At 40.2% G+C, this 20,347-nt stretch overlaps 1 protein-coding gene across 1 annotated transcript; it reads right to left on the bottom strand.

The window, feature by feature from the left end:
• Positions 1-418: 418 nt before the first annotated feature.
• Positions 419-3,663, bottom strand: LOC110805170 (probable pectinesterase/pectinesterase inhibitor 51). The gene is made up of 3 exons (XM_022010774.2): positions 2,895-3,663; positions 2,300-2,797; positions 419-1,327 (listed from the first exon to the last, which is right to left on the bottom strand). Exons 1-3 carry the CDS (start codon positions 3,445-3,447, stop codon positions 642-644), a joined length of 1,737 nt encoding a protein of 578 aa, XP_021866466.2. The 5' UTR covers positions 3,448-3,663; the 3' UTR covers positions 419-641.
• Positions 3,664-20,347: the final 16,684 nt, after the last annotated feature.

Consider the following 20,347-nt stretch of genomic DNA (forward strand, 5'->3'; position numbering starts at 1 on the left):
CAACTAGCAAGGGGTGAAGTCCATCATGGCCCTTATCTCTTTAATTAACCAAAAGCTAGCTCTAGTTTGTATTATCTGACATGATAGACTACATTTCCAGCTAAGCATTACACATGAGTGCAAAATGAAGCGAGGTATAGCCGATGACATACAAATAAAAGATGGCCATCTATTCATCAAAACAATACCAAAGAGTAATAATCATAGTGAAACAAGACCCGTTGTCCACTAATTTCACTTTGAATTCCTACGATCATCCTGGACATATATCTGCAGATCGTGCTTATGAGAAACATATAACTGGAATGAACAGTTATCGTACCTCCATAAGCATCCATGACCATATCATTTATATAGATGTTTAATGAAAGGCGCAAAACCGCCTATCAGATCTTCAATATGTTATCCACAACTTCGATATGTTAATTTTTTTCGTTTATCTTTCCCGACGTAAAAAAATTGTATACACTACTACACAGGCAATGAAAGACTGACTCTAGAGTAATGCCAGAAGGTGAAGGACTAATCTTACCCAAAATCTGTAATATTTCATCCTTCAAACAACTGAGGGTAAGATGACATTACAATCTCTTCTCTACAACTAGTATATTCCAATATAACAATTTACAAGCTCCCAAAAATCAAGAAGCTGTCGTGATCCACTCATCAACCTGTAGAAAATTCTGTGCAGAATAGGTAGAGATGTGTTCAGCAGGAATTAGTTTGCTCCAAGGGACTCTCTTAGTCAAAACAGCACCTGGACCAGTATTCCCAAACTCCCCGTAATAAAGAGTAGACAGTGCAAAATCTCCGTCCCATGGAAGCCACCCATCAGGGATGATAAGATCTTCCATGATACAGTTGATGTAAACGGTTCGAGAGTACATCTTCCATGGCCTCCCTAAGTAGTTCTTGTGCTTGGTAGGTTTGCTGTGGTACAGTTTCATGTACTCATCTGTTCCATTAAGTAGGCAACCCGAGAAGACAAACCCTGTGGTTTGGGCTGCGTCTGTTCTCCCATGGGCAGATAAAGCATTGGTTTCACCGTTCTCTGGTTTAATTTGGCGGGGACGGACTAGGATGGTGCAGTTCTGGAATATGGCAGCTGCATTGCCAAATACAAAGTCCACATTTCCTTCAATATGGCATGATTTGTAGAGCTGGCGGAGGGAGTGGACGTAGAGAGTGTCCTGATTACCAAGGAACTCGCAGTTTTCAATGTACGAGAAATCACTGTCTGATCGGAAAGCTACAGCTTGATGGGCTTCAGGCCCTGCCGTGTTCTGAATCGTAAGGCCACTAGCCATGAATCCATCACCAAGGACACCTGCAGTAAGATCAAATTAGTTTATACTTATACATTCCCATTTCTAAAGAAAAAGGGCTACAAATGAACAACATCGTACTCATATAACATTTGCAGCTAACAAACACAAAACCATAATACAGTATAATAAATAAACAAGTCGGGAAAACGTGATGGGAGCAACTCAAATTTCCAATCTAATTATCAGGAACATGGCTAGACGAACCTCTGAATTTCTGAAACTATATCCATTTATGCTTCAGAAATAAGCAATTGCAAACAATCAAAATCAATCCAAGAACCTAGACTATTGTAAATGAGTAGTCGTACTCAATGATTTATGATCATGTGCTTAGCTACGTACTCTAATTTATGACAGAATTGATATATTAAGGGACAGGGCATGTGAAGTTTCCCTGCTGCTATCATGCTTGTATATTGGAATCGGGCCAGTGACAATGTATTAATATCCACATCAGAACAGTGACACCAGCAACATCAAATTTAGTATCACAGCCCAATCTAAGGTAGTTGAACTCAATCAAGTGGAACTTGCCAAGCGATTGCGTACCCGACTCTTATGGAGTTATGGACAAATTACTTAAACAGTCATGATATCTCTTCTTAGATGACTGACTATAAATTTCATGTTAGACTATTGTTCAATTATTCAGTCCAAGTTTAGACTATAGTAGTGTCCTACATCGGAACGTGTCCGAAGTGTCACAAGGACATATGACAATTTTGCATGATTTGGTCAAAATAAAATGACATAGATGGTCTAGTATCCAATATCCAACCGACAAAAGGCACTTAAGGTGAAATAAAGAGCCTAATAACATTTGTAATCTGATATAATTGCCAAATCAGAAGCCCAATTAACAACTTTTGACCAAATTACACCAATAGTACTGCATGCATAATTCAAGGTTTCAAGTTGATTAGAGATAAAATCATCAATTTAACCTCAAAAACATAGAACAATAAACTCACCGACAGTAGCAGTATTATAGGTGGTGATCCCCTGCATACCAACGTTCAATGATCCAGTAATGACAGTTTTTCCCATGCCATCTCCCAAAAACACCAAATTCTTTTTATTGAACGGCACCCTCACTATCTCATCATAAACCCCTTCCTTAATCTTAATCACATATTTCTTCCCTCCTACCAAATTCTCCGGCGCCTTGTCCACCGCATCCTGCACCTTCCCGTAAGTACACCCTGCTCCCTTGCAAACCGTCACGTCCTCCTTCGTAAAAGAACTTGCCAGCGACCCGAATTTTTTATCATCGGAGCCAGTCCCCGCCGCGATAGGCTCCCAGAACCCATCCCGCTCGGTGCGGGGTGGGGCCCATGAGGCCAAGTTGGATCCTAGTGCGTCCATCGCGCGCAACATGCTGAGCGCATTGCTGGTGGATGCGATCAAAGTGTTGTTGAAAAACGACATCGTTGAGTTTATGGAGGCCGAATCATTCACGTATTTCAGACCTACGAAACCATTAAATTACAATGTTCGTCTAATAGTTGTATTAACACCCAATTTAATAAATTATTAATTAAATTAAACGTTTAAAATTGTTGTTACCTGACCAGCAGTCATACTGGTAACAAAGGGCGGCGCTAGTCCATGCACGTGCGTCCTTTAGCTTCCCACGTGACAAAGCATCCTCCGCCGCAGAGGTCCGAACCTGGGAATTCCCCAGAACCTCAAGGCACGTCTGCGCGGCACGTGAGCGGTTAGGATTATGGGCAGAGTCGGACAGAATTTGCTGGACCATAGACTGACCCGTCTTAAGATTCTGGGACGAGACTTGAAAAGCCGCCTTAATTATCCCAACCGGGGTCTGATCCTGTGGACCAGCCCGACCCGATAACATGGATTGACACACATCAGGAAGACTTGTCGCCTGGCAGGCCTGGTGGATTGCATCCGCAGGGGGTGGCGCAGCGGCAGCGAAATGATGGCCGTGGTGCGCCAAGGAGAGGGAGGAGAGAGCAAAGAAGAGGAGGAAAAATAGAGAGGAAGCCATAGAAAGAATGAGGAAGACAAGTTTCTTTTTGTTATTGTTAAAATGAGGGTAAAACCGGTTGGCATTTATAGATTTTCCGTTAAGAGTATGGAAAAAAGGGGTGGTCATAATTTTAAATGAATCGGGTAATTTAGTAAGAAAATTACCAGAATTAGGAGGGTATGATAATGGAATATGAATAAGAGGATATTGAGAAAATGGGTTGATTTTGTTTGATTTGATTTAATTTAATGGGGAATGGGGATTTGTGGCTGGTAATTGATCAGATTTTGAGTGGGGGGGAAATGGAAATTGGGAAATGACTCTGAATAAGTGAATTACTGGTGGAAGAAAATTTTTGATTTACTGTTCATGTAGTCACGGGATGGGAGAGAAAGAGATCACGGAGGTGGGGGAAAGAGGAATGGGTTGAATTTTTTTTTTTTTTTTTTTGAAGGGGAAAAATTATATCATTAATAATCGGTCATATGGTTGTAGATTTTTAGGAATGTCAACGAGTCGAGTCGAGCCGAGTATTTGCCTGTTCGAGCTAGGCTTGATAAGAAATTTTCGAGGTCGAGCTCGAGCCGAGCTTAACCGAGCTTTCATTTTTCTTTTTCGAGCTTGGCTTATTTAAGTTTTTCGTTGTTCGAGCTTAGCTCACGAGTAGCTTGTTTAAGTTCAAGCTCGAGTCGAGTCGAGCCATTAGCACACGAGCCTTAATAAAAGAGCTTTTAACAAACGAGCTTTAATAAACAAACAAGATTGAATTTAAACGATCATATTAATAAGCTAGAGAAATATTATTTTCAAAAATTATAAAACATAAACTTAAGGGTTTTGACCTTTAAGAATATTAATATATCCTTGATTGAAGAAATAAGAATAGTAAACATATACGATTTTGGTAGTTTGGGTAGTATACTATTCCCTCCGTTCCTAAATAAGTGTCACATTTTCATTTTTGACGCTCCCTTATAAGTGTCACATTTCTATTTTTGAACATGTACTTTTCCCACTTTTCCATACACTTTTCAAACTTTTTCATACATTTTTCCCACTTTTCTATAAATCATAATTACTTTTACTTATATATTCTACACTTTTTCACTTTTCAATCCGCACATACACTTTTATTTGTACTTTATTCAATTAAACAATTATCTACTTTATCCTTTCTCCAAAAAAACATTCTCAATCATTAACTCTTACACACTTTACAATTTTATTAATTACCGTGCCCGAGCCGAAATGTGACACTTATTTAGGAACGGAGGGAGTAGTATTTAGTTAGTTTTTTACCCTTAATTTTAGCATAATTATATGAATAATATCATAATATATATATTATTTGTTAATATTTTATTATATTTACTATAGAAATATTTTTGTAGAAATTTAATATACATGATGATGTGGGCTTGACTATCTCCACTATAAGGCCCAAAGAAGCTACAATGACCAATACAGGCCAGCTGGGCCCAAGCCTAGGAAGTAGGCCCAAACCATGGCACCTAAACGAAATAAGAGCACAGCCTTATTTTGGAAGGCCCACCTTCTCTAAGAAGCCAGGCCCAATTTGTAAAAGGCTCATCATTGTTGGCCAAATGACATGTGTCCTAAATCCCCAAGGGGCACGCATCCCACAGCTAGGGTTGAGGGATCAATTCCCAAGAAACTCTAGCCCTATAAATAGCTCAGATCCCAAGGTAAGGGCAATCAATTCATTCCCACCAACCTAAAACTATCTGTGCCCTGCCTTCTCTCTATAAGTTACTTATCTCTCTAGCTTATACTTACTTAAGCATCGGAGGGAATATTCCTACGGGAATATTCTTGTTTTGCAGGTTGCCAGAAGTTCGTGCCAGGTCATACTTGATACTTCCGAGGAACGCGTGCCACGTCAGCACCGGAAAAGATCCCACTGAAGGAAATAATGCCCTTGGTCCAAGTATGCATTCTATGTTAAGTCTAATAAATGCGGTTCAGTATTAATTAACAAGTTAATAATTCAGTGAGATCAAGTGAGCTGAATGCCTAGCTAGAGGCCGCTTCAGTTCAAGTGGAATTAATGATATTAATCCACAGCTTACTCTTGACTGAACCCGTAGGGTCACACAAATAGTACGTAAACGGATCAAGTATTTAATGGCATTAAATACTCCATCTATGGATATTCGGAATCGACGGATCTTGGTTTCAGTGGGAGCTGAGATCGTCACAGGCAAGAAATGAATACTCCGGAAACGATGATATTGCCGGAAACGGAAATATGGATCGTATCGGAAATATAAATATTATCCAAGTCGTAGATGTTGCCGGAAACGGAAACATGGTACGTATCGAAAAATATTATCGGAAATGGAAATATTGCCGGAATCGGAAATATTGCCGGAAACGGAAATATTGTCAGAATCGGAAATATTATCGGAATCGGAAAATAATTCCGGAAACGGAAATATTAAATATTTGTTCGAAACGAAAATTGATTCCGGAATCGGAAATGTTAAATATTGTTCGTATCGGAAATGAATTCCGGAACCGGGAATTTAATCGGAAGCGTATCGTACGAATAAGCATCGGACGAGGCCTGCCGGACGAGGGCCCAGCACGAAGCCAGGCCATCGCCCAGCAAGCCACACGCATCCAACAACACGCCAATGCCTCGACCAGGCCCAGCGCAAGGCCAGTCCCAACCAAGGCTGGCGCGCGCGCACAAATGGGATGCGGGCAGTGGGCCTGTGCGCCGTGCGCACAGCGTGGGCCGCAAGGCTTGCGCATGGGCGTGCGATGCTCGTGCGGTGCGTGTGTACGTGCTATACGAATCCTAAAAGCTATTGGAATTCGTGCATAGATTAAATCCTAATCCTAAAGATTAAATTAATTATTTAGAGTTCTACTAGGATTCTAATTAATTAATTAGTATTCTAACAGGATTCGAAATCCTTTCCAAGGTTCTATAAATATATGCCTAGGGTCATAAATTTATATACAAGTTTTCAAGTATTCAAAACTAGGATTTTTAAGCAGAAAAATCAGCCATAACTCTTGCCTATTTAGCCGAAAATAAGTAGTACCTTAAGGGCGATTCTAGTTGGTCAATCTTAAGGCGGATCCGGACGTGCTGTGGACTATCTACGAAGGGACGACACTTGGAGTCCTAAAGACTTGTTCTTGTTCGGTTCGGGCGCAGCTAGGGAAGGCACGCAACAAAGAGTATGCATCTAAACTATGCTATATGATTATGTGTAAATAATATGTATTCCTGGCTAAATGGTTTTTCCGCATGATTTATGAATTGTCATATGTATCATAACCTAACAGTGGTATCACGAGCCTCTTATTATTTTCATAATCTAAATTGCATGAACATGGTTAAATATTACAAATTTGCAAGAATTAAAAGGGGTGATTAATTTTCGTAATTGTTAATTAATTGCAAATTGCGTTTATTTAATTATACGTACGCAGTTTTTCGGCAGTTTCTTCGTTACTCATCCAAATCGAGTGATTTTTGTGTCAATTCCGCATGTAAAAGGCATTCTAAAATTTTGACAAAAGTACTTTATTTCTGCCGAACCCATAATTCTCAAATTCGAAGCCTAACTATGACTTTTCGAAGGTTTTAGTTTTTCGAATGCAAAATTTCGTAAATTTAAAATGTTAAATTAAATATTTGCGATTCTTGTTGATAAATCTTGAATTTTTGATTGACCTATTGTATATGTTTAACAAGTTTGAATGCCTAGCCTTGTTAATTATGCAATCTAATTTGTAATTATGATTAATTTGTTGAAAATTAGAATAATTTAGAATTAATTTGATTTTCATAATTAATTATAATTTAATTAGAAACCTATGATTAAAAACCACCATAAAAATTGTAAATTTATGATAAATTTTAAATTTTTATGACCTAGGCTTGAATCCATGATAATCGGAAATCAATTGAATAATAAATTTTCGATTTTTCGCCCTAAAATTGTGAAATTAATATTAATTTATGAATTTGTCATTAATTTTAAATATAAATTTTAAATTTTTATGCGATTCGTTCATATAACTTGCACGCACAAAGCAATGGACGCTTCGTGTTACCCTTAAGGGGTGTTGTATAGTGCGGGCATGCGACGACGAGCAAGGGAGCTCGTCGCCCGTGCGACACGAATGCAATGAGCAGGGGCATGGTGCACGAGCACAAGGCAGCAGCCCTGCCTTGTGTCGTGGGCCACGAGCTATGGATGAATGGTCATGGGCGAAGGCAAGGCATGGCAGTCGCGTGTGGGCAGCAAGCGAGCTGCGCCACAACGCGCACTACCTCGCGCAAGCGCGCGCAGCCTCGCGCGCAGCGAGCGCAAGCTCGCGTGCCACGAGCGCTGCGCCCAGCGCTGATCGCGCGCAGCGCGCAATTGCTCGCGCACAGCGAGCGATGGCTCGCGTGCATCAAGCGCTGGAGCGCGCGCAGCAAGCGCTGGAGCGCGCGCAGCAAGCGCTGGAGCGCGCGCAGCAAGCGCTGGCGAGCGCGCACAGCGAGCGATGGCTCGCGTGCGTCGAGCGCTGGCGCGCGCGCAGCGAGCACCACTTGTGCGATGGCTTGCGATGGGAAAATGCAGCAGCTATGCGACGAGCGCATGGGCTGCGCGCACATGGCCAGCGATGGCTGTGTGCGTGTGGCCCATGGGCGTGCGATGCGTAGGGTGTTTGCGTTGCGATTAGATCGTTTTGAATGTTTAATTTGAAATTTTCAGTTTACGTAATTTTAATTAATTTTAAAATTAATAATTTAAATTATTTTCTTGGATTTTAATTTTGAATATTGTAATTATAATAAATTTTATTTATTCTAATTATTTTACTAAAATTAAAATCATGAATTAATTTAAATACGACTGAAATTAAATTAAACTTTTTGGATTCAATTATAAATTTATATGAGCTTTAAATTTTAATTAAATTTGTATGTTTCCGGTTAGACTAGAAATACATTTTTATGTTTAAAATTAGTAAAGCATATGAATTTATTGGTTTAAGTGGGAGCCCTTTTAGTCATAAACTCTTGATTAGGTCTACAAATCCTTAAGGTTAAAACAACTTGATTAGAATTAATAAGGACTGAATAATTGGTAGATTATTGGTGCCCTTGATTAATTGCTGCAAATGTTTACGTGATGCATAATGTGTTTTACTAACCAGCTATGTGGGCCATTCATGATAATGAATGGGTGAATGGTATATATTTTATATGTACTGTTTTGCAGGTTATGAGGTGACTAGTATGGCCCAAATAGGATAGAAAATATGGTCTGCGCACCATTAATTTGAATGTAATTGGTCTAAAGTACCAAAGTCGTTTTTCAATTCAAATATGGTCTGCGTACCATCAAATAGTTGTAATTAGTTTTAATTATAGCTTATCCTATTTGAAGAAAATGGTGCCTCCCACGGAGATTTTCAAGACGGACTTTGAAGTTAAAGCTTCAAGATGAAGTCGGGCCATACTAGATCACATTTATCTTATGCATGTTTTAAGTTATTTATTGCTTTTAAATATGTCTTAAAATGCATGAGATCAAGAGCTTGATTATGTTGCATGATTAAGGATTTTAGTTCACTTAAAATCTAACCAACATAGTAAGAGCCTTAAGTTCCAAACTTAAAAATTGAGTTATAAGGTGCCATGCCAAAATATACACTTGCTTGGATATCCTTTACATCAATGTAGTAATAGTTTTCGCTCAGCGAGGTGTTACTTATTGGTCCTAAAGGGGCAAGGTACACAAATAATTGTGAGTACATGTTAGTTTTGGTGAAACTCAACGATATAAGTAAGGAGTCCTTTTATGTCGTGGCAAAATCGATAGGTTTACCTAATAAGTTCTTAGACGTACCTATCAACCAAGAATAGTTTCTAGACTATTAGCAAAAGGCTTTTGCTTACCTAAGATGTTTTAGGATTAAGTCGACAAACTGTGCTTAGTTCTTCAATGATTTTAGGATCTTGGAATCATTTTATTCACACCTGCCGGAACAATAAATTCGAATAAAATGCTAATAACTTGTTTAAATTGCATGATTGCTTTTCAAGTTATTACTCATGATAAATGTTTAGACTTTGCATGCTTCAATTATGTTTTAATTAAATATCTTGCACTGCAATAAATCCTTTTAGAAAGGTAGCAGTAAATTTCTTCGATTGGTAGTGAATCCAAGAACGATTCACGGAAATGAGAGAAAATGAGCAATTTAAAATGTACGTTTCTTTTAGCGACTTTTATGGTTGTTTTCGAATATCAAAATCGAATGGCAAACCATTTGGTGCTTGTGAATTCAAAATACACTGTAGTTTTGAGATCATAAAGCATTGAGCTTAAACGCTCAGCTTTACCAATGGTTAACAACCTAATATCTTTTGTCCATTTAATTCTCGAATGAGTCTAGTCCCTAGACATTAGATTAGATCGATGCTTAGAGAACTTTAGAAGCTTCTGGTAAGATCATCTAGTTGAAACAGAATATTCAACATAAATTAAATGGAAAGAACCTTGTTGGAGTGACATTGGACATGTCTAACAAAATATAAAAGTCAACACTAGAGAATTCAATTCTTAAGGCTATAAGAAAGGGTACAAGAAATAGGAAAACAAAGGAACAAATGAAAGGAATTTACGATTCCGTTTCTACCTATAAGTTTATGTTTAAAGAGAAGTGACCTAGCAATCAAACTTCCTTGGTATCATATACCGCTTGAGGTTCTTACTTCGGTAATAACTCAAACAATGGAAGCTAGGATACACTAATGACCTACAAGTGGGAAATGAAGCATGGCAATGCTACATTAGTTGTAGGGTCATCTAGTTTGTTTTAAGTCCTTTCAAAGGCTGGAACTTAATGGCTATTTTGTTCCATAATCAACATACCTAAATTTCTGTTTCCAAACACAGAAAGACTCACATTCAAGAAAAACAAAAACAATGTTTGTTTGTTTATTTGAAAGAAATGGTCAATTACAGGTTGAGTCAATATGCTTGATTAAAACAAACAACTCTTTAAAGAACTTTACTAGGTTCAAATCAACCCCTTGATTTGAGTTCCACTAATCTTTGGCATTGTTGCTTAGACCATATCAACAAGTTAACATTCAAAAGCTCTATTTTGATGGACTTTTGAAAGTTGATTGATTTCTAGATCATTTTAAGACAACAAGTCTTACTTGTTGAAAGTAACAAAAGATATGAACTATTGTTAGAACGCCTAGACAATAGAGTTCAAAGGTAAAGAAAGATTTTATCACTTTATTATTTCACATGGATTTGAGTGAATATAGGTTTATTTACTCAAATGTGATATAAGTTGAATCTATTTGGCTAGTTCAAAGATTCAGAAGTATAAAATCCACTTGGCAAGAAATCATAAAGATCTAGGTTAGATCATGTTGATGATTACTTGAGACCAAATATGATCATCAATGATTGTGTGTTGTAATTTCACAATCTAGGTCCATAAGATATGGCATATCTTAGTTGGAATGATCGAAGTCAATTAGTACTTGATTCGATCAATGATGAATCATAAAGACTTTTCCTATAATTTCTAAAACAAAATGCTCAACTACCACCAAACTAAACCAAATTCGTCAAAGCTATTGAAAAGTAATTTCAGAATATCTTTTCATAACATATCTAAAGAGTTCCTAAACTCAGTGGGAGCTTAGTGTTTGTTATTCAACAAACTAAGGCCCAAGTATAGATATATGTTTCATTGTGATTTATTCAAATGAGACACAAGGGTATTGTTTCTACCACGAATTTTGAGAACATAATGTTTGTTTGCTCGAAATAATGTCCTTTTGGAGATTCGTTTCCAAAATGACAAGTGGGAGAAAATAGACCTCGATAGTCTTCGAGGCGAACAACAAACATAAACGGACATTCCGGAGGCTTTTCGAAGTGCTTCAGAAAATCCGAACTTATTCTTTAAGGACTTTAGAAGTGGCTTTAAAGAATAGACATCTCTTAGAAGACTTTACAAGTGCTTCAAGGAGAACAGAATATTCAAAGGACTTTCAAGTGGCTATTGATATTCTATTGTTTGATGTTCTATACCCTAGTAGGCATAGAGTTAAAGTCACTGGAACTATGAGATTCTTCTATTAGATAGTGAAGAAACTTGGAGTTCAGGTCATTGAAGCTATGCGATTCTTCCATTAGATAGTATGTACATGGTATGTCATAGGATTTGTGGATCCAAATAAATGCTTGAAAAGAAAAGCTGGTTTATAAAATCTAAGTACAGATTTAAGCAAGCAATTGGGAATTGGAACTGTATTTTAAGTGAAGCTAATAAGCATTTTAGTTTCATAAAATATACATGATTCTTATAGATATATAAGAAGTTTAGTGGGAGTACATAAAACTTAATTGGTCCTATGTGTATTACACACATATCTCTCTATTGTGAAATAACATTCAAATACTAATGACTTAGATTTGAAATTATTCATCAATGACGGACCAAGGCGAAACTTAGTACATACTGGGTACTAAGATCCATTTACAAAGATCTTAGAATATTGTTTTGGATTAAGTAATGGCATTTACTAAATCAAACACGAAATACTCCATTGGAGATATTCGACCCATGTGAATAAATCTAAGTAATGAATGTTTGAACTATGTATAAGCATTTACTAAGTTAAACATCAAAGAATCTAATGAGATTCTTCACCTATATTATATGTCAAAGAATTTAGTTGGATTCAGTATCTATTATAACTGAATGAGCTAAAGTTACATGAATAGAATTCAATTGGGAATTATTCTGCAAAAGAATTTATCATGTATATAATATAATATGAGGATCGCCAAAAACGTATCGTATGACTTTAGCCATGACGAACATATACCAATCTCTATTGATCTAAGTAAAGATCAACTAGATTGAGAACAAGAACACTTATGGTACTTGAAAAGGTACATGAGAATAGTTCTTGATTCAAGGAAATAAAGATATGCTAAATATTGATGCTACACGCATAAACACTGGCAAAGGATCAAGCAAGACCCTTTGGAGTTAACCATTGATAAGGACGAGCTATAGAGCATCGTGTTTTGAAATAGCAACATGGATTGGAGACCATGAGTTGTTGCGTGGGAAATTAAAATAATAATTTCTATGTTCTAAGATATAGTTGGAGAGTCTTCCACATATCTATGAACTGCTTGGATAGGTAAATCCAAACAAAGCATCACTAGCAACCTATACAGTTGAAGTAAAAGTGATTATTGCCTAAGAAGCAATAAAACAGGGTTGTTTAAAGTTCTTCACTGAACTTGGGTAGATCACCTATCTGCTGGCTTGATGGTTCTTCATTGAAAAATGCGAAGAACCACTCTTGAAGCAAGAAAAACGTCTGCTAACTTGATGGTTCTTCATTGCAAAATGAGTAAAACCACCATCGAAGTAAGAAAGACTAGATCACATAATAAACAAACTCGAAAAGATCTTATCATCATATCTCAAAAAACATTCGATGAAAAGGATATTAAGATTGGCAAAGCATGATAACTAAACCTATGCAACAAGTGAGAAGCAACACTCACGTTGTAGCACTGGAAATCAAGCATAGCTTTGAATTCCATGAATTGTTTTAGAAGATGGGTTTGAGGCCCATGGTTATAAAACATTGGGGTTGAACATTTATCATATATGAAATGTATTTTCATATTCCATTTAATCTTGGTTTAGTATTAAATGATGAGTCCCTTCAAATTTGACGATATATTCAAGATAGACTGTCAGGACCAGTCCTGTGACTAAGAAATGTCTATCAAGTGAACTTGAATGTCAAAGGTTGAAAAAGGTCCCTGGTCGGAGTTTTCTATAAAATTGGACGCATAGAAAACGATAGACGATTAGAATGCAAGATGACTAGTAGTTCTGTTTCTTGAACTATGTGGACATGGCAATGTCATAATCATTTGCATAGATACTTACTTTGGGAAGACTAGTATCGGACAAGACCTATGAAACTTTACTGTAAGAGATGAAAATCTGTCATAAGTAAATTTCATTAAAATTATTAGACACTAAATCCTCAATACCTGAGTGATTTGAGATTACTTGTTTGAGAACTGGTTGCTTTGACGTTGACCAACCGTCGCACCGTAAAAGGAGGCTATAAAGGCAACGCTCAGGTAATCACCTATCAAACGAAGTCTAATCTCAAGATCACAAGATTGGGATTGTCCTCCCATAAATCGGGATGAGATGCTTAAAAGTTGTACAAGGCCACTCGGAGAGCTAGAAACTGTGAAATGCATGGCCGTGCTCGGATGAATCATAGGCTATGATTATCTGTTTATTTGATCAGTTGAACTCTGAAACCGAGGAACACCTCTGGACATAATAAGGATGACAACTCTTACCTTATGTTCAAGAGCAAGCATCGAGCGACAAAGGAATTAGGAAATGCACACTTGTCCCTAAGGACAAGTGGGAGACTGAAGGAAATAATGCCCTTGGTCCAAGTATGCATTCTATGTTAAGTCTAATAAATGCGGTTCAGTATTAATTAACAAGTTAATAATTCAGTGAGATCAAGTGAGCTGAATGCCTAGCTAGAGGCCGCTTCAGTTCAAGTGGAATTAATGATATTAATCCACAGCTTACTCTTGACTGAACCCGTAGGGTCACACAAATAGTACGTAAACGGATCAAGTATTTAATGGCATTAAATACTCCATCTATGGATATTCGGAATCGACGGATCTTGGTTTCAGTGGGAGCTGAGATCGTCACAGGGAAGAAATGAATACTCCGGAAACGATGATATTGCCGGAAACGGAAATATGGATCGTATCGGAAATATAAATATTATCCAAGTCGTAGATGTTGCCGGAAACGGAAACATGGTACGTATCGGAAAATATTATCGGAAATGGAAATATTGCCGGAATCGGAAATATTGCCGGAAACGGAAATATTGTCAGAATCGGAAATATTATCGGAATCGGCTGCGGGCAGTGGGCCTGTGCGCCGTGCGCACAGCGTGGGCCGCAAGGCTTGCGCATGGGCGTGCGATGCTCGTGCGGTGCGTGTGTACGTGCTATACGAATCCTAAAAGCTATTGGAATTCGTGCATAGATTAAATCCTAATCCTAAAGATTAAATTAATTATTTAGAGTTCTAATAGGATTCTAATTAATTAATTAGTATTCTAACAGGATTCGAAATCCTTTCCAAGGTTCTATAAATATATGCCTAGGGTCATAAATTTATATACAAGTTTTCAAGTATTCAAAACTAGGATTTTTAAGCAGAAAAATCAGCCATAACTCTTGCCTATTTAGCCGAAAATAAGTAGTACCTTAAGGGCGATTCTAGTTGGTCAATCTTAAGGCGGATCCGGACGTGCTGTGGACTATCTACGGAGGGACGACACTTGGAGTCCTAAAGACTTGTTCTTGTTCGGTTCGGGCGCAGCTAGGGAAGGCACGCAACAAAGAGTATGCATCTAAACTATGCTATATGATTATGTGTAAATAATATGTATTCCTGGCTAAATGGTTTTTCCGCATGATTTATGAATTGTCATATGTATCATAACCTAACACCCACAACATTTGGCGCCGTCTGTGGGGAGGTACAGTGTCATGGCTGAACTTCAATTTGAGTGCGGAAAATCCGAGGACAAAATGGGACTCCCAGTCAGAGGAGGGGTGTCTAAAGATGGGTCCGACACTCATTGTGACGCGGCAGCTAGCCGGCCTGCTGCCGCAAGTTCTGTGCAGCACTTGTTGAATGGCGCTCACGAAGTCAATCCTAAGCACGATAATGGCAGGATGGTAGAGTCTTTGTCAGAAGATCCCGACTCACCTATGAAAGGACGCACCTGGAGAAAGAGAGTCGGCATGTAAAAGAGGAACGTCCAGGAAGATGGACGAGACGAACTTCACAGAAGAATAATGAGGCCCAGGGCCATTACTCTCTAAAGACTCCTAGAAGACAGCATGAGAGCGTCATCCTGAGAAAGAATGGCCACGGCACTAAGGAGAAAAGAAGGCGAAGGAGGTCGTCCTCTAGGGGCTCCTTTATGTTCAACACGGCTCTTGAAAACATCCTCCTTGCTGAGGGACCAAGTCTTGGAATAGAACCGTCCCCCCGACGACTGACCACCAACAGGCCCCTTTCTGTGCTTTCCACAACGACGAAGGACATGTCACCCAAAATTGTCGGATGTTGAGGAAGATATTAAGTGATCACGCGGCTGAAGGACACCTCCGCCAGTACATCCATTTAAAGGACGCGGACAAAGAAATGAGCCCCACCTGTAAGAAGTATTCAGACGAAAGAGTTATGATAATATCAGGGGGATAGCTGCAGGAGAACCATGTAAGGAAGGACGGCAAAAAGGTCCATCTTATCTTCGCCCAACACAGATGAATCTGCCCTCTGTAGAAATTTCCAAAGACGATTACAGAAGGGCGGCAACACCATATGATGATGACCCTCTGGTTATAGAGATTAAGGTGGCTAACCTCAAGGTGAAGAGAGTACTGGTGGACACGGGGAGCTCGTCCGACATAATCAGTCTGCAATGTCTGCGGAAATTAAAACACGATCCTGAAGCCATAGAGAAAGTGTACGGGCCCTTGGTAGGATTCGGAGGGAGCATCGTTCGTCCAATTGGCTCCATCTTACTCCCGGCCTCTATTGGAGTCCCCGAGTGACCAAAGAAGGTGTCATCCGGTCTATAATTGTAGCAAACCTCACCACATTCAACATCATACTCGGCCATCCAGCACTCAATGACCTAAGAGCTGTGATCGTTCCTCATTTACTACTGGTCAAATTCGTAGGAAGTAACGGACGCGTTGGGTCCCTCTATGGAAATCAACAGTTGGCCAGGGATTGTTACTTATCGACATTGGAGCCAACGGCCTGGGGAGCCTCTCCAAAGGGAAAAGAGAAAGCTAAACCTCTGGCAAGCCGTCGTAAAACCCGGGAGACACCAACGGAGCACAATGCAGAAAGACGACCCGAGCCAGTGGGAGCACACTATGCGATAATTCTGGACTTAGCAGATCCGTCTCGAACGGTCCCCATTGGGATTCACCCTGATGATCCCATGTCAGCAGCATTAGTGCAACTGCTCCGAGAATACAAGGAAATATTTGCCTTCGCGGTAGAGGAGATGCCAAGCATTGATTCGGCGGTAGCCGTGCATAAGCTAAATGTGGATAGCGCCATAAAGCCAGTGCGCCAAAAGAAGAGGAATCATGGAGAAGCAAGAAATTTGGCCGCCGCTGCCGAGGTTAAAAAACTAATGGATGCAAGCTTCATACGTCCGTGTCAGTACCCAGACTGGGTAGCTAACGTAGTACTGGTACCCAAGCCCAATGGGACATGGAGGATGTGTGTTGATTACACCGATCTCAACAAAGCTTGCCCCAAGGACAGTTTCCCACTGTCAAAGATAGACCGACTCGTCGACTCAACGGCCGGACATGCCATGATGAGCTTCATGGACGCCTACTCGGGATTTCACCAGATCCCATTGTGGCCCGAAGATCAAGAGAAGACGTCATTTGTCACGGAACAAGGATTATACTGCTACAAAGTAATGCCGTTCGGTTTAAAAAATAACCCAGCCACCTTCCAACGGTTGGTGAACACGGTTTTCGCGAAGCAGCTGGGGAGGAATATAGAAGCCTATATCGACGATATGATTGTAAAAAGCAAACAAAAGATGGATCACCTCGACGATTTGAGAGAAACCTTTGAGACCCTCAGGACATACCAAATGAGACTCAATCCCAAGAAGTGCATATTCGGGGTATCCTCTGGCAAGTTCCTTGGCTTCTTGATTGAAGAAAGGGGCATTGAAGCAAATCCGGACAAGGTGCAGGCGGTCATCAATATGACGTCGCCAAGGACGGTCAAAGATGTGCAACGCCTAACTGGATGTCTTGCCGCCTTGGGGCGATTTTTATCTAGAGCTGGAGATAAGTGTCATTACTTTTTCAGTACCATCAAAAAGGGCACCCAGTTTGAGTGGACGTCGCAGGCAGAGGCCGCCTTCCTTCGTCTAAAAGAACATCTGCATACTTTGCCACGACTGGTCAGCCCTCTCTTAGGAGAAGTCTTGTATCTGTACCTCGCCATCTCAGATTACGCACTAAGTACCATTTTGCTTACAGAAAGGGATGGGACGCAACTACCTGTCTACTTTGTCAGCCACATGTTGCAGAATGCTGAACTCAAATATTCAACAGTTGAAAAGTTTGGCTTCGCTCTGTTCTTGGCTAGTAAGAAGCTTCATCCATATTTCCTGGCTCATCGACTGATAGTCTACACGGATCAACCGCTAAAGCGGTCGTTCACCAATTTAGAAGCGTCCGGAAGAATGCTCAACTGGGCAATTGAGCTTAACGCGTTTGATATTTCGTATGAGCCGCGGAAGGCAATAAAGGGACAGGCATTTGCTGACTTCATTGCGGAACTGACCAAGCCAACCTATTTGAGGAATGAGAAAACCCAGTGGATAGTTCATGTGGACAGCTCTGCCACCCAAAATGGGTCGGGAGCCGGCATTATCTGTGAATCACCAGAAGGGGATATCTATGAATATGCAATGCGTTTTAACTTTCAGGCGTCAAACAACGAAGCTGAATACGAAGCCCTGATATGTGGAATTCAGATGAGAAAAGCAGCGGGGGCGGCAGACGTCCTGGTTTTATCTGACTCACAGTTAATCGTCAGTCAAGTAAAAGGAGAATATGAGGCCAAGGATGACGCCATGATAAAATATCTGGAAAAGGTCCGTCAAGAAGTTCAGCAGCTGTCTAACTTTGAAATACAACATATACCCCGATCTGAAAACAACAAGGCAGACGCTCTATCCAAGCTGGCAAGCTCAGCATCCTGCGACACGCCACGCCATGTATTCTGGGAGGTAAAACAATTCAAAAGCATTGACGCCTCGAGAACAGACATCTTAGACCGAACAGCCACCTGGATGGATGATATTGTCAACTTCAAAATGAATGGAGTACTCCCTGATGATCCCAAGCAGGCAGAAAGATTACAAACGAAATGCACCTGGTTCGAGATATGGAACGGGACTCTATACAAAAAAGCCTTCTCACGGCCTCTTCTTCGCTGCGTAACCCCCGAGAAGGGGCATGAAGTACTGGAAGATCTTCATCAGGGATTATGCAGCTCTTACATAGGAGGGAGGGCCCTGGCAGAAAAAGCCCTAAGAACGGATACTATTGGCCCACTCTCAAAGAAGACGCTCTCAACTTGGTCAAGCGGTGTGATAAATGCCAACGATTTGCTCACCTAATTCGACGGTCGGCGCAGAAACTGACGCCAATCACCAGCCCTATACCATTTGCCAAATGGGGGATGGACTTATTAGGTCCCTATACGACGGCACCAGGAGGATTGCGTTATGTAATAGTTGCCGTCGACTATTTCACTAAATGGGTATAAGCTGAAGCTTTAAAAAACACTAAGGCACAAGATGTGAGAGCATTCATCTGGAAAAACATCATCACAAGATTTGGCGTGCCTCAGTCTATTGTCTTCGACAATGGGCCACAATTCAAGACGCCCAAATTGGAAGATTGGTTGGCTGACCATGGTATCACAGCATGTTTTGCATCAGTAGGACGCCCCCAAGCTAATGGACAAGTAGAAGCATTCAACAAAATCATCTCTGAAGGGATGAAAAAGAAGCTTGATGAGGCAAAGGGCTTATGGGCCGACGAGTTACCCAATGTTTTATGGTCTATACGGACCACGACAAAAAATTCCACAGGAGAAACACCATTCTTGTTAGCTTATGGGGCTGAAGCCGTCCTACCCATTGAAATGTGTGAACCAACTCTGCGCGTCATGTTGTTTAATGAAGATGCCAATTGGGAAATGATGAAGGCGGCCTTGGATTTCTTACCAGAAACAAGAGGAAACGCGGCTCTACGACAGCAGCTATACAAACTCCGGATGACGAAGGAGTACAACAAAAGGGTTTCTAGAAGAATACTAAAAGTCGGAGATTTCGTGCTTAGAAAAATGGAAGCCGTCGGACGCGCCAATGAACAAGGGAAACTCACTCCTACTTGGGAAGGACCATATGAGATTTACGAGGAGGTCCGAGACGGAACATACCGGATCCAAGACATGCAGGGACGTCCGATCTTGCGTACATGGAATGCGGATAACCTCAAGAAGTACTTTTTCTAGATTAACACTTATGTTATCTTGATTATATGTTTTGTAAAGACGTCCAGAACCTAGACGCACCATGTAGCATGCTTTAAACATTAAATGAAAAATTCCCCGCAAGCCGGCCTTGTTGGGAAATCTTTATGACAAATATGTTACCAAATTCCTTAGAGAAATGCAAACTAACGTTCTCCCAAGAAATAAATACTAGTCGTTTAAAGGCCTAAGAAGTGACCCAGATTAGCACCCTCACTAGGCTGATCACCTAGAACACATGGGTCACACATTTCTAAAAATAGCTATATAAAGTAGCTAAAGACCTTGGCAAAAAGACCAAGGCAGGCATCTGACGTTTCAATTCTGAGGCGTCAGATATAATCGTAGAATCAATCACAAACAGATGACAAAAGCTAAAAAGCAATAGAACGTTCAAAAGACGCCATGTCATTCCAAAAATTAGTCATAATTACAAAAATTATGCACATAGTGCCACTAAGCAAGGCGTCACGAAAACAAGCTCAAAATAAATACAAGACGCCTAGGAGCTCTCATTCCTCATCCTCGCTGGGAACAAACTCAGGAGGAGTGCGTCCTTCCTTCTGAGCCTTCTCCACCTCAATCTGATAGGTGAGGAACTTCTCGAACCAGCTGAAGGGACGTTCACTAGAAAATTCGGCATTCCATGCAAGCTCTATGCCCCTTCGGGTTGATTTCTCACCTAGCATGGCCGACTGGTCGAGAACACTCTTTGACGAAGCAACCTCCTTGCGAGCCGCCTCCAGCTGGACCTCCAACTCCT

Source organism: Spinacia oleracea, chromosome 6, assembly GCF_020520425.1.
Source record: "Spinacia oleracea cultivar Varoflay chromosome 6, BTI_SOV_V1, whole genome shotgun sequence".
In the NCBI taxonomy this organism is placed as follows: domain Eukaryota; kingdom Viridiplantae; phylum Streptophyta; class Magnoliopsida; order Caryophyllales; family Amaranthaceae; genus Spinacia; species Spinacia oleracea.